Source organism: Lacerta agilis, chromosome 5, assembly GCF_009819535.1.
Source record: "Lacerta agilis isolate rLacAgi1 chromosome 5, rLacAgi1.pri, whole genome shotgun sequence".
Classification (NCBI taxonomy): Eukaryota; Metazoa; Chordata; class Lepidosauria; order Squamata; family Lacertidae; genus Lacerta; species Lacerta agilis.
Genome location: NC_046316.1, coordinates 20528294 through 20543650, shown reverse-complemented (window position 1 = coordinate 20543650; position 15357 = coordinate 20528294). Strand labels below are relative to the sequence as shown.

The 15357-nt window shown below is 44.3% G+C and overlaps 1 protein-coding gene across 16 annotated transcripts in view; it reads left to right on the top strand.

Moving 5' to 3' along the window:
• LDB3 (LIM domain binding 3) overlaps positions 1-15357 on the top strand; it is a 153819-nt gene that overhangs the window by 121806 nt on the left and 16656 nt on the right. For 5 of the 16 annotated variants that reach the window (XM_033148804.1, XM_033148803.1, XM_033148812.1 and 2 more), the window contains 4 exons: positions 1780-1815; positions 4178-4372; positions 9621-9791; positions 12008-12055. The exons of 1 other annotated variant lie outside the window; for it this stretch is intronic. In XM_033148804.1, coding sequence (XP_033004695.1) covers positions 1780-1815; positions 4178-4372; positions 9621-9791; positions 12008-12055 — 450 coding nt within the window. The remainder of the gene's footprint in view (positions 1-1779; positions 1816-4177; positions 4373-9620; positions 9792-12007; positions 12056-15357) is intronic. 10 more of the 16 variants (XM_033148817.1, XM_033148816.1, XM_033148820.1 and 7 more) reach the window with 6 other exon arrangements.

The following is a 15357-nucleotide window of genomic DNA, read 5'->3' as shown; positions in this document are numbered from 1 at the left end:
GCTACCGCCTGTCCCAGCCTCTGCCTCTCAGTGCTCCCTCGATGCTCTTAACTGAGTGTCCTAGGGGTCCGAAGCGTTTACTTTGACAAAATTAGAGTGTTCAAAGCAGGCCGGTATAAAAAACAACAACACTAAAAACACTAAAGATCTAAATGCATATGTCTATTTATCCTACTGTATATCTGCAAAGCACCTGATTTATAAACACTTCAATTTTCATTAAGTGACCAAGTACATAAGTACATCACAAACAGGAAACCAAAGTTTCTCTTTAGCTGCTCCCGTAACAGTAGTGGTATTTCATTGCTGTTGGTTAAATGCTCACAGCCTCCAGATTTTGCTGGGCTACCACTCCCATCAACCCCAGCCAGCAGGGCCAGCAGTCAGGAATGATAAGAGTTGTAATCCAGCAACATCTGGAGGGCCGCAGGTTCCCCACACATTATTTAGATTAGCCATATATGTATTGCAGCTAGGATCAGAGCAGAAAATCATTCTGGGGGAGAAATTCATTCAGCTTGCATTTCGATGCATATCTATAACTAGTTTGCACTTCCTGAACCAAGATGCAGCTGTCCCTCGAGATCTACACTTCTCAGAATTTTGTGAAGCGGTTCTCCACCCAAAAAGTGCACACAAAAATGCATATATCAGTGAAAATAACATTCCAAGCTGCATTGTGGTAGGGGAAGTTCCTTGCAAAAATGTGTACATTAGGCAAATTTGTGTACAAAGACTGCACATATTAGAAGAAATGCATATGAAAATGCATATTTTTTAATGTAGGCTTCAAAGAAACACTTGCAAATGGGTGCAGAAATGGGGCAAACTAAACCTAAAGTTGGGGAAATGAGAGAAACTGAAATTGACAAATTTGTCCATCCCTAATTGCAAGCAGGCACTATCTTCTATGAGGCATTCTGTTCTATGAGAGAAGGGCGGGGGAACTCGTCTTCTAAGATGACGCCTGCCACCTGGAGTTTGTATTAAAATAATTAACAGCCTTTGAAAGGAAAGAAAAAGTGTCTCCCACTTAATGGGGGGGCACCTTTTGAATTGATGGATTGATTAATTAATTGGTTGATTAATTATCTACTAAGACTTGCAGTATGCAGACCTACCTGACCCACTGATCACAATAGGTCGCACTTTTCTGCGAACATGCAGAGAGTGTAAACATTTCAACCCTAATTCTTACTCTAGACAGAATATATGGCAGTAGATATCCAGTGGGTTCCCTTAACTAGCTTATGGGGTGCTTATGCCTAGTTCTCACTGAAATTTCAATCAATTAAATTTTCAGTTACCACTGCAGATGGGGACTCATGGGACTGAATGTTCTTTCATACAACCTGCCCCCTCCTCCCCAAATAAATCCTCAACCCTCCACATAGAAAACTAGCCTGTCAGAAAGAAGGCTCGGCTAGATTAGACCCCTTCTCCTTGTAATCTAGCTTTCTAAGTGCATGGATTTACTAATATTTTGTACAGAGAGACATTGAATTGTCGGAGCTCCCAGCTCCCCTGCAGTCTGAAGTGGGACAGTCCAGATGCAGGTGTACCACCTAATAAGAAATTAGGCCTGCATTTTAAATTGTTTTCCCTGGCGTTCTCAGTGAGCTGGCGTTCTCTGTGTCCGGACCCTAACAAGGGCCCTCCCTGCTTTGCGAACTGCTGGAGCCAGCCGTACACCATCTACCTTTCAGCACAATTCAATAGTTCTCCCACCACAGGAACAATCACTAATTGTATTCATACTATATTCCCCTCCTTCCACAGCGGCAAGAAAAATGTTGCTGGATCTCCTGAAAACAGGTAATGTGTTTTTGTAGACCTGACTTCCCTGTTTATTACAGATGCTTCCCTTGGACTCAGAACGGTCACACCCAGCAAATAGTTACATGCCTTTAAATCCTGCTCATCAGTGGGTTGAAGCCCTCTTAACGTTATCCTAGATTTGGGGTTATTTGATTTATAAACTGTTTGAACAGATTAGAATACATGTTTATAGTTGATAAAAAGAGGTCTCTGCACCTGTGGAACTGTCCTCTAGAAAGAGATTGGTCTTGGTTTCAATCAGAATAGATGTTAACCTTTCAAATGTAAATCCACTGGAATTATGGACCATTTTATTTAAAAGTGTTTTTAGTTACATTTCCCCCCCTAAAACTTTCTGGTCAAGTAATGGAATGTTGTGCTTTCATTCTAAATTTCTCTTCGAAAATTTCACGGCTGAATTAGGAGGGGGACACGTAATAGGGCTGTTTGCAAGTCACACACATTTCCCTGTTTATTTATTTTTTGTGTACTATACACCACATGTTACTGCTGAAATATGGTTGGTTCAGCTATCACTGTGCAGCAGGCCTATGTTCACCATGCATCTCCTCCATTCATGACTCATTGTTTTGCTTTATGACTTAAATCTCTTGCTTTTCAGTATTTGGAACTCCCATTTTACCTGACAGTTAAATAAGGTTGTAACAAGTTTCTAGATTTCTCAGTTCTCTGAAGACACTCCTAGGCTGTGGGTTGGATCCATAAGTGCATCTCTGCAAGCAAAGGGCGTCTTCAGCTCATGGAAGTTCCGTTTTAACACCTTGCACAAGAAAATTAAAACCAAATACACGCACACACATGCGTGCACACAAACACACACACAAACATTTTTTTTAATTAATTTTCTTACTTAGTAGACAAACATAAACAGTAAAGTCACCTAATTAATAAAATGACAATTGCAAACAAAAGAAGATATATTAAAAACAAACAAACAAAATACCAAAAACATACATACAACTACAAATCCATAAATTCTTATGTACAGACTTATGTCACCATATTTTTAATCCTAATTCCTTTTCTTCTCCAATAGACATCCATCTTTCTCTAAGTGGGTCTATTTTATCTATTTGTTAAACTGCTCCTTTTATCCTTTCTTCATTTCTACTATTTTCCACGTACAATACTAATAATCCATATTGTGGTTTGTGAAAATTAATCAAAGCAAATCCAAGTTTTTACTTGGGGACACTGGTTTTTTTTTAAATAATCTCTATAGATTCCCCATTCCTTTTGGAATTTTTGGTTAGGTTGTTTCCTAATCGCATCCGTCATTTTTGGCAACTCGAGATATTCAAATAGCTTATCCTGGCATTCCTTTTTTGTTGATACTATTTCACTTTTCCGATTCCTAGCTATTAATATTCTAGCTGCCATTGTGGTATATAAAAATATTCTCTTTTTTTCATTCCACCTATCCCCCCCCCCCCCGTTTGCACAATGAATTGTCCAGGAGTTTGCACAACTTCATGAGCAAGTGGAAGCATGAGAACTGCTATAGAATCTACCCATTTAAGCACTACAGTATGTGCACTCTTGGACAAGGGATTATAAAACAAAGCTAGTGGTTATTTTCTTCCCACCAGTGGAATGTAATTACCATGGAAATATGCCATATTTTCGGATGCTTTTGAATCTATGATGTCAACAAAAATGTCAGAAAAACCACACTCTTCATTATGAAATCCAGGAGTTTCATTTGGGCAACTAATATTATATCTTGGCATGTTGTTGTTGTTGTTGTTGTTTTACTATTTTTCCATTTTACGGAGCAACTTGTTGATCTCTCTCTCACAAAAGCCTTTGAAATTCAGACGACTTTTATGGGAACAGAGCCAGGTAGGGTTGTATCCTTGAAGGCTCTTCTTTAACACATGGAAAATAGTCACCCTGAGGCAGCTATACTCCCATGCAACTAGTTCTGCATAAAAACTAGTGGCCCCAAATGAAGATGTGCGTGCACATCAAAAGTTGCATCCTGTCATTCCAGTGAGACCTGGATGACCAGTGCAGTACGGTTGTGCATTGAGATGCACACTGCACCCGCATTGCTTGCACACACGGCAATCTGCTTCTGTGTGCATCTCCTCCCTGCTACATGAGAGCTTTACGACGGGATGCAAAAACGTTTCAAATCTTTGCATCCTACGCTAGATTTACATAGTGGCCATGTAGATCTATGTCCTTTAAATGCCAGCTCCTTGTTTGGCCTGATTCCAACCCCGTCCCCACCAAGGTCTTGGTTGTTCTTTAAGTCGGAGATGATGTGATCCCCCCCCCTTCCAAATAATGACCTCTCTTATGCACATGCACCCCTGTAATCTCTGTTGCCCAGCACTGCAGGTACTGCTCACGATGCACAGTATGCGACGTCAAGTGTTTGGCATTGCGGCACAGATGCCAACACTGACAGAGCTAGAGCAATGGCTTCCAAAGGGTCCGTGAGATTTGGGACTGGTACAAGTCAGAGGGAAGCCAGCTGCCACAGTGCTGGCCAGACAGTCCCTCGTGCTTCCTCCAGTAACCAAAGGTACACTGCACCATGCAACTCCCATGACTCACCTGGTTTGGATCTTTGCTTTTGGGTTTTGTAATAACCTCTTCTAACTTCTAATGGAACATTCCAATAGTTAAAGACTCTCTGTACAGTCTACACACACACACACACACACACACACACACACTGCATTTAATATGAGACATTTAATGTTACATCTTAACTCACTGTTAGATAATTGTCTGTAATAAATGATTGCAGCAGCTTCATGTCTCCAGATTATTGCACAATAACTGCAGCTGTCACTTATAAAAGGAATTTGCCCCAACTAATTCTGCTTAAAAAAAAACAACCCACACAATTCCACGGGTATGTGTTGGCCCAGCCTTTGTAAATATGCTCACTGAGGTTGCTAGCCTACAGTTGTTTTACTAGCCTGCTGTAGGCTGGCAGAGAAGGGGGTGGGCAGCAGCATCCCTCCTCCTGAGCTTGGGCTCCCCTCTTCCTGCAGTCTGCTCAGAGGGGCAGAGCACTCAGCTCCTCTTCCACTAGCTTACTCAGTTTCTTGTAATCCTCAGATACAAGGTGCGTGCTTAAATACAAGGCTGTGTTAGCCACAGAGAGAAATTAGGTCCAGAATTGGAGCTCCTGCGTGAGATTTCCCCCATTCACTTTAGCGGAGAGCACAGGTTCATTTGTGCGAAGGGATGCACAATCAGGTTTCTTCACTGAAATGAATAGAGTTCCCATGACTGGGAACCAGGTGTGTATTACCATTCCCACACTTGCAAAATTTTTTACTGAATTCGAGTAAAGGGTTGGCTAACATGTGGCGCTCCAAATATTGCTGGACTACAGTTCCCATTATCCTGATCATTGGCTAATCCTGGCTGTGGCTAATGGGAGTTGGAGCCCACTCTAACTAGAGAGCCACAGGTTAGCCACCCCTGGAGAAGTCACAATTTATTTAATTAAATGATTGACTAAATTGCTTGCACATCCATATTTAGTCTAGTTGCAATTTGTTTTAGTTCAAGCTTCTTGGTACTAAAATTAGTGGGGCCTCCGAGGACACGTAAAGATAAAAAATATTTCCATATTAGTTTCCAAACTATGTGCATTTCAGTCCAAGTTCCCATTCAATACACAGCTTGCAACTTTTACCTGGTTTAGATTTTTACTTGAGAACTAGGCGCAAGTATACATTTGTGCATTTCCTAACATAGAATAACCACAGATGTCCATCATGTGTTCTTTTGCAAGACCACACATGATGACTAGTCATTATTCTCCATATTACTAGTATGTTCCCTACTTTGTGCTTAAAAGCTTCAGCGTGGGTTTTGTGTGTTTTAAACACAGTTTTAAAAACATTTTCACCATCTTAATGTGTGCTGGACTGTGCAACTCTGTATGAGAAGGCATCAAGCCTGCCGACAAGGTGTGTGTGTCTGTATTTTCACCTGTATGGCGCTGTCCTGCTATGTGTTGTATGGTAAGGAACTTGGATTTCCTCTGAAGTTCCCCTTGTAACTATGGGGTTTAATAAAAGCTGGTGGGATAGGAAGAACGATCAAGAGGATTTGGCTGGTTCACACATGTATGTGCTTTATACTACATCTCACCACTTGTTTCCGCAACACTCGATGGCTTGCAGTTGACCGTGTGAATGGATTCCAAGAAAAAGTAAGAAGAGCCTGCTGGATCAGGCCAATGGCCCATCTAGTCCAGCATCCTGTTCTCACAGTGGCCAACCAGCTGCCTGTAGGAAACCCACAAGCACACTCTCCACACACACACCCTGCCATTTCAGGCTACTCATGCTCAGAAGCATCACTGCCTCCAGCTGTGGACTATCGTGTTGGAAGGAAGGTTTTGTGTTTTTGAATGTTCATTCTGCAAGTTAGCTCTGAGATGGTTCGTTCACACACGTAGGTCATCCATTCATGTTGCCGTTATCACCACAATTGATGTGCATGTATGAACCAGCCAGTCTACAGGCAGAAGCCAACATGAAAACATCCAATAACCCAATCTAAGGTTTTGTTCTGCAACTGTCACATAATATGATAGTAGGCTGCTTTAGAAGGCCAGTACAAATGTTTGGGTCTTTTGTGAGGTATAAGATATTAATTTTTTGCATACTGTTCTGTATAATATCTTATGGCTCATATGAATTCTGGTACATCAGTAATCACTCTAAAACCACATGAAGGGCTGTCAAAACAGCATTTTCACACTGTTTTATATATGTATGTTGATAACTTACTGATGATCCTGATAGCGTTTTTTCAAAGCTCAACAAGGTATAGAGTTTGAATTCTGTCCTGGGCTGTGGGCAGCATTCTGTCCATGTGTGGGCGCTTAGAATCCAGGCAGGATCCACAAAACATCCATGCCCTGCATCTCTAAAACTTTTGTTAAGAATTTCACGGTGTACATTTGACATAGAAATACTGGGTAAGAGAGAGGGGTTGTCCTTTGTGTGAAACAGGGAAAGGAGATTTGGTAAATAACTTACTTGATTTCTCTCCCCCCCCCCCGGCAGCTTTTTTTGTTCACCTTCGCTGGAACACACTCCTGCAATTAATAAATGTTTCATACATAAAGTAATCATTTGACACAGCTAACTGGAATATATAAGAATGAAGTCAACGTCTATGCTTAGCCAATTTATACTTCATTCAGAGAGTGTTGTAATCTCTAGGAATGGTATCTCAACACCTTTAAAACTCTTGAAGTCTCTTAAAGCAAAACAAAAACCCAATTCTCCTCCCTTCTTCTCTTCCTCCTCCTCTCTATCTCTGTTCCCCCTCCTTTTTCGTCCAAATCCTCATTTTATTGTTTATTCTCTCCCCCCCCCCAATAGCCCTTCAAGACTAATCATTTTGGTTAAGTGCAACCAACTGCTCTAAAACACCTTAGTTTATTGTCACTGTTTGCCCTCATGATCATTTAACTATGACTTGGTTTGCATAAGTTTGCTATCATATAATGCTGATCAAGGAAGCTGGGATTTTGTGGTCCTATAACATTTGGAGGGTCACAACTGATGCCCGTGATATTGTTAGACCCAATTGTTTGGCATATATGCTTTTGTATTTTCCATGCAAAACAGTAAGATGGAGCAGTAACTCCTGTTATTTTTAGGGGGGCACCCATAACATCTGTGAAGTAGGATATGATGTGTGGCCCCACAGAATAGTGGGGTTTTGGTGGGCAGAACAACTTGGAGGGGAGTCGAAGCCTGAAATATCTGTGAACAGGCAAAAATATACTCTAGTGATTCAAACCAGAAAAGGTTGCATAAGATACATCAGGATAGCTTTCAATGGGAAGATCAGTAATGGCAAACAAGGAAACCTGGTCCTTGGCAAGGTTCTAGAGCAGGCATCCCCCCAACTCAACCCTCCAGGCATTTTGGGACTACAACTCCCATCATCCCTAGCTAACAGGACTAGTGTTCAGGGATGATGGGAATTGTAGTCCCAAAACATCTGGAGGGCCGAGTTTGGGGGTGCCTGTTCTAGAGCTAGCAAACAGGCAGGATGAGCAAGTCAAAAGACCACTGATTGGATTTTTGTACATGTTTCTGTCGAAGTTCAGAAGAATCTCCCCAGGTTCTCTCAGGGCTTAAACAATCATTAGAACACTGCAAAAGGAACTCTGTGGATCTGTTGTCGTAAACGCTGCTTATTAATGGCACTCCTGTAATCTAGATTGTGGGGAAGCGGTCAGATCCTGGCACAGGGGTGTTTTTGCTGGTCACGAGTTGAACAAGGCCAGGTTCCGATGCCAGCACAAAGGCACCAGTGCGGTCACTTTGCCAGGAACCTAATCACCAGTGTTGGGGTTTGATGTGGTGTACCACAGCACTATGAACTGAATCAGGAAAATCACATGGTGAAGCTCTTGTTAGGCCACACCATTCGGACTGCAGGTGGAGAATCACATTTGAATGCTCACCCACCCCAGTATAACAATAAAACTCCCTGCATGTAGAAAATGAGCATGTCAGGAGATGGCTGAGATAGAAGCCTTCATAGTGCCATAACAGGGTCACGTAAGCAATGAGTGCAGTTCCACAAAGGGAGACCACCATGTGCAAACTCTGCCTCTTGAAGGGTGTTTGCTAGTGGAGGGAGCCTGCATAGGTTGCAAAGTTCTGCTGAGGGCAAGGGGGCTTCCGTTTTACACCACAGGGCTCATTCACACAATTCTCCATGTAATTATATTTGCACATTCATAACTATGTAGACTTAAGAAAGATTCGTGTGAACTGGTTGATACACGTATGAAGCAGTAACCCAACTCGGTGAAAGCCCAAGTGGGGGAAAGGGTACTTAGGGAGATGTGCTCGTTGTGTGGGGCCTATATCCACCTGGCAACACCTGTATCTGTCTATGGTTGTATCAGGGTTGGGAGCAGGAAGGAAGAGGTTTTGAATTTGCTCCAGCTCTAACCTATCTGTGCATATAGAAGTGCCCCCCCCTTGCACATGTTAGCCGCTTTCAACAGCTTGCTAAAGTTTTGTGCTCCATGTTTCCTCCCAAACAGGGGCGCCAACTACAGCAGGCAAAAGAGGCTTCAGCCCCTCAATATTTTTGGACAGGGAGTCAAGCCCACCCCACCCCCCAATATTGAGGGGGCTGTCACCCCCCACCTCCAATGGGCAAGTGCTGGTTCACCAGGTGGGGGGCGTTGAGTGCAATTTTCGCCCTCTGTGCTCCTTGCCACCGATGGGCTGGTCTGCTGGGTGGGGGCGGGACAGGTCACGTGACACCCAGCCCCCTCAATGTGGAGGGCAGCATGTCGGTGCCCCTGCTCCCAAGAGCTTGTGTAGCCAGGTCTGCAAGAATTGGTGTTGGCCCCAGAAAACCCTTTTGGTGATCCCATCCCCGATATCATCTCTGCGTTTTTCCCAGCAAAGGTGGCTGCTGATCTGTCCCATGTGCACCGCCCAGTTCACACTAACCTTCTTTTTTTGCCCCATGCTGAAATTCGGCTATGGGACCCAGTCCAACGAGAACGCCGAATCGTTTCGCCTCAGCTCTAACTGTGGCCGAAGCTTAACAAGCATCCTCTATACACGGCTCTGCTTTTTTAAGTCGTGCTTCAAAATTACCAGACAGTAATTTTGCTCACCTGTATGTATGTATATATGTATGTACCTACCTTTCGGGCCCAAGCAAAACAGGTCTTGGCTTTGTTAAAAAGAGGAAAAAATAGCTTGCAGCTTTTAAAGACGCAACCTTGTTTTATCCAATTTAACTTTGATCAGTACCCCTGTTGAGCATGCGCCAGTGTCTACCAGCTGTGCCCCTTCTGCTGTGCCGCCTGCTTCAGCCAATCAGCGCTCTGCTGCCGCTCACAGTGCCCCTCATCAGATGACCCTGCCATCAGCCGCGGCCACTTCCATGGTGCACGACTCCATCTCGTCATCTTGCCAAAGGTAATACCTACTTTGTGCCTGTTTGCTTCCCCTGTTGGCTTTGATGTGTGTAACATTGTTGGGAAGAGAATGAAGGGGAGGAGTGGGGGGTAGAGAGGAAGAAAACGAAAGGTTATCTTGGAGGATACTGGTGTGGGGGGTAGGGGTGGAGATAACTATTTACCTAGTTATCTGTAAGATTTATGAAGTGCTTAAATCAAAGAGCAGTCTGAGCAGAGTACGTAATGAAACCGTAGATGAAACGCATTTAAAATCCACAAAATGTATTAAAAATATATACCTAGAACGATCATCAAAAAACACACGGATAAAATCAGTGAAACCAAAACAGGTAACTAAATCATATGTTTGTGTTCGACTGGCCTCATTGGCTTGGCATAGACATTTCTGTGAACAAGGGAAAATTATTTGAAAGCAATTTAGATCCAGAACAACAAAACAAATCAGAGGGCCTTGAAATTCTCTTTTCTCCCCAAGTTCAGCAGATGCTGTGGAAACACAGAGCTGATGAAAGTAAGTGGGCACAGACCCATTAAGTAACCAGGACAGGAGATTTGTGTAAAAGTGGAATATAAGTGTAATGAACCCATTTGGGTTAAAAAAATAAATAAATTGTAACTTCAGTGTTAGCTGCTTCCAAGGTGGATAACTCAAATAACGGCAACTGGTGAGGTATGAGGGATATATTGCATGGCAGTTCCAGCAAGAAATTGTTAATTTAAAAACAGCTGGTGCCTACGAGGACTGTGAATGTGTGTGCATTGCCCTATAGCCCTGGCAAAGTGATAGTGCTCAAGTAGGGTTCACAGCAAACCTAAGAAAGAAGGGCTGTAGCCCAGTAGCACAATATCTGCCTTGCATGAAGAAGGTCTCAGATTCATTCCATAAGTGAGGTTCAATATGTCTCCTGTCGGAAACCCTGGAGAGCTGCTGCCGGGCAGTGTAGAGAAGACTGAGCTAGCTGGGCCAGTGGCCTGACTCAGTAGGAAACAGCTCCTATCCTAAGCATGAAACACCATTCCACACACAGAACTTCCCTTCCAGCCTTCTCTTCCACCTGCTGTATCAAGCAGGACTTCAGCCGGGTCTGGCCACAAACAGGGGGAAACAATGTACTTGCCATGTGGGAGGTGCAGGAGAAGACCTGGCCATGTTGCTTGGATCGCCCCACATTCACCACAAGCACATTTTGAGTCTGGATGGAAAAGAAGCTGTCTCAAGCCACACACTGAAGCCCATGTGAACGACTTTCTAATAAAGTTCTCCTGTCCTGTTGATCTCACACCTGACATCTGGATCCTGCTCCCCTGTTGCACAGTAAGGGAACAGCCATGATGTGTCCTGAGCCATAAGAGCGGTGCTTCACAAACGTGGGTTTCCAGCTGTTTTGGAATACAGTTCCCATCATCCCTTGTCCTGATAGCTAGGGATGATGGGAGTTGTAGTCCAAAAACAACTAGAGACCCAAGTTTGGGAAACACTGCGTTTGAGTGTTTCCGAGGGCAAATAATAGCGCTGTAGCAGCCAGGGCCTTTCTCTAGTTGAATCATTCATAATCATTCTAACCCCTAGTCTTGACCCCACATGTGCTATTTTCCCCCTTGTAATGTCAGGCGTTCAGTCATAGTAACAAAGCAATACTTTTGTCTTCTGACATTTACTGAAAGTTGATACTTAACAGCAGTGCTTTTTTCTGGGGGGGGGGGTTTGCAGGGGTACGCATACCCCTAAACATTTTGTGAATCTTCGTACTTTTGTCCATTTACTGTATTTCCCCCGATTTGAACTATAAAATGGTGATTTTCTTGAGTCAAAATGAGAGTGCCCCTAAACATTTTTTTAAGGGTGGGGGAGCACTGCTTAACAGTCCTGAAACAGAAAAATGAGAACACCCATGTGGGCTAATAATCAATTGGCTTTAAATGCAAGGCTTTATTGGACTTCCTGAGATTGAGTGTACTAAATAGGTTTTGACTCAACATCAGTTAAACATACACCTGTGGAAAGGGAATCGTGAATTTAAGAAACTTTAATCTTTCTCTTTTTTTACCAAATTGACACCCTTAACAAACCTTGCACTTATTTTTTTTTTACCTAGAAACCATGCACAGTCAAACTTGCCCAGTTATCTCAGATTATTCCAAATTTTGAACCTATTTTCCATTGCATTGGGGGGGAAAACACCACCAACCTTTGTCTGTTTTTTTTTTTTTTAGTGTCAGTCACCATTCTTCTACTTCCATCACCTGCCAGTCCAAAAAGAGGTATAAAGTGCGCCTTTGTGCAGATGCTAATCAATTAGTGCGCTGCTTTCCGTTTGCCAGTTGATGGTTAGCAAAGCATTAATCTAAATAATTTTCTCATTCTCAGCAGTGGTTTTCCTTTTTTCTGACAACTAATAGTTTCCAAACGTACATGCTGCCTAAACCTGCTGCAATCTGCCGCAGATGTAATCACAGTTGCTTTCAGTGTTCCTGAGCTTTTCTTTGAAACTGTCACCAGTATCTAAACTGTTCTCTTAAAAAACAAAACAAAAAAACCTCATCAACGTTTTAACTTTCTCCAGCAGAAATGCCAACTGATATCTTCCTACAGCTGACCTAACTTTGCTAAAAACCTTTTATATTAATGAAGCAGTGGGCTTCTCCTTCTCTCTCTCTCTCTCTCTCTCTCTTTCAGGAGCCTCTTCGTCACTGCAGATTCTAATCCTCATTCCTATTTTGGCTGTATTGCTGGGTGTTATCTTTTTTATTATATGAAATGTGAGGCTGGGAGTTTTTGTCTTTGTATAACATCATTTTTCTCCCTTTTTAATTTTCTTGAGGAAATGTACATTTCCTATACAAACAGTACAGTCGTACCTTGGAAGTCGAACGGAATCCGTTCCGAAAAACCGTTCGGCTTCCAAAACATTTGAAAACCAAAGCGTGGCTTCTGATTGGCTGCAGGAAGCCATGGAAGCCCCATCGGACGTTCGGCTTTGAAAAATAGTTCGCAAACTGAACAGCCACTTCCGGGTTTGCGACATTCAGGAGCCAAAACGTTTGGGAATTAAGCTGTTCAACTTCCAAGGTACGACTGTACACTGTGACCTAATTTATTACACTAAAACTTTTTTTAAATCACACTATGTAATTAAGCAATATATGACACCCTTACAGCTAGACGGCTCTGAGGATGGTTTGTTTGTTTTTTATAAAATGTGCCTACTTACCTGTGTAGAACGGATACGGGTGGCGCTGTGGGTTAGACCACAGAGCCTAGGGCTTGCTGATCAGAAGGGCGGAGGTTTGAATCACCACGACGGGGTGAGCTCCTGTTGCTCTGTCCCAGCTCCTGCCAGCCTAGCAGTTCGAAAGCACACAAGTGCAAGTAGATAAATAGGTACCACTCCGGTGGGAAGGTAAACGGTGTTTCCGTGTGCTACTCTGGTTTGCCAGAAGTGGCTTAGTCAGTGGCGTCGCTAGCCTCTGCGCTGCTGGGGGCGGCGGCAGCGCAGAGGCACCCCCTGGGGGAGGGGCACGACGTGCGCGCCGTGACGTCATCATGACGTCACGGCGCACGTGTATACAGAAAGGGGGGATTTCCCCCTTTCCGAGGCTTTTTTTCGGCGGGGGGGTGGTGACCAGCGAGGAGGGGGTGACAAGGGTGACCCCCACCTCGCTGGTCGGCCCCCCCCCCCGCCGAAAAAAAGCGACGGAAAGCGGAAAAAGAAGCAGAGCAGCGCTTAAACGCGCCTGCTCTGCTTCCTTTCCAGGCTTTCTCCGCCCCCCCCACGGTTTTTTCGGCGGGGGGTGGTGGCCAGCGAGGAGGGGGTGACAAGCGTGACAACCCCCCTCGCTGTTCGCCCCCCCCGCCGAAAAAAAGCGGCAGAAGCACCCCATCCGTGTGCTGCTGCTCCCGGGGTGACGGAGGGAGCGGCGGCGCGTGGGAGTGGCGGGAGGGGCCGCCGCTTGTCACCCCCACCCGCCGCTGCTCACCCTGTCACTGGGGGCGTACCGCCCCCACCGCCCCTCCCCAGCGACGCCCCTGGGCTTAGTCATGCTGGCCACATGACCCGGAAGCTGTACGCTGACTCCCTCGGTCAATAAAGCGTGATGAGCACCACAACCCCAGAGTCGTCCACGACTGGACCTAACGGTCAGGGGTCCCTTTACCTTTGCCTTTACCTTTACCTGTGTAGAGGTTGGATTGTGCAACAAACTGCCCTTTTGACCCTGTCTGGGCAACTAAATGGCCCTGGCAGTGACTACAGAAGCTGCCACCTTTATTTCGTACTAAGTGCAATATCTTGTTAGTTGTTGATCTGAAGTCTGTCAGGTACTGCTTCCGATCCAGTTGCTGCAACCACCACCACCCCAGTGCAAAAAGAGAGGATAGCCTTGAGGTCTCTTGGTCAAAAACATCCTTTACTTCCACTCTGAAAGGAACCTGTCAATGTCTTCAATCTGAGCAAAGTGCAACTGTAGCAGGATGTAGCCTGACATTCCCAGACCAAATTGCTGGAGTGGGGTGCAGCCTAAATAACCTTGGTCCTGTATACCCAAAGGAGCGTCTCCACCCCCATCGTTCAGCCTGGACAGTGAGGTCCAGCTCTGAGGGCCTTCTGGTGGTTCGCTCCCTGCGAGAAGTGAGGTTGAAGGGAACCAGGCAGAGGGCCTTCTTGGTAGTGGTGCCCACCCTGTGGAACGCCCTCCCATCAGATGTCAAGGAAATAAACAACTATCTGACTTTTAGAAGACATCTGAAGGCGGCCCTGTATAGGGAAGTTTTTAATGTTTGATGTTTTATCATGTTTTTAATATTCTGTTGGGAGCCTCCCAGAGCAGCTGGGGAAACTCAGCCAGATGGGCAGGGTATAAACCATTATTATTATTATTATTATTATTATTATTATTATTATTATTATTATTCGACACCAGGAAGGAGATGGCTACTCTCGATCTTCCTTGGTGGCTTCACTGTTCCCACTGAAATGAGTTCAGTTGAAATGGCTCCCCCACACACACACACTTTAAGAAACTCTCTTGTAACTACTTTAAATCACCGTATCCCATGTGCACCATATGTGACATTCCCAAGTCAGTGACCCAGCAAGAACAGTCACAAGGCAAGCTCAGTTGGTAGAGCATGAGACTCTCAATGTCAGGGTCATGGGTTTGAGCCCCACATTGGGCAAAAGATTCCTGCATTGCAGAGGTTGGACTAGATGGCTGTTTGGGTCCCTTCCAACTCTACGATTTTATGAAATGCATCCCACCTTTACCCATCTTCCCCAGAATCTGAAGCAATGAACCATTTCCCCTGTTGAAATCTCACCTTTTTCTTTGGCTTAACATATTTAGCACCCCTAAGAGTTATGCGATGTAATGTATTGCAGATGTACTAAGAGCAACCTAATGCCTCTCCTTTATTAAATATGTTTTTAACCCAGCCTTTTAAAACAACAGCATTAGAAGTACATGCTGGCTGTACTGAGTTTTAAGGTAACAATCTCTCCATCCTTGCCTCTGGAACTTTCTGGTAGGTTCACACAACGTTCTATGGAAGCCACCATTCAACAGAT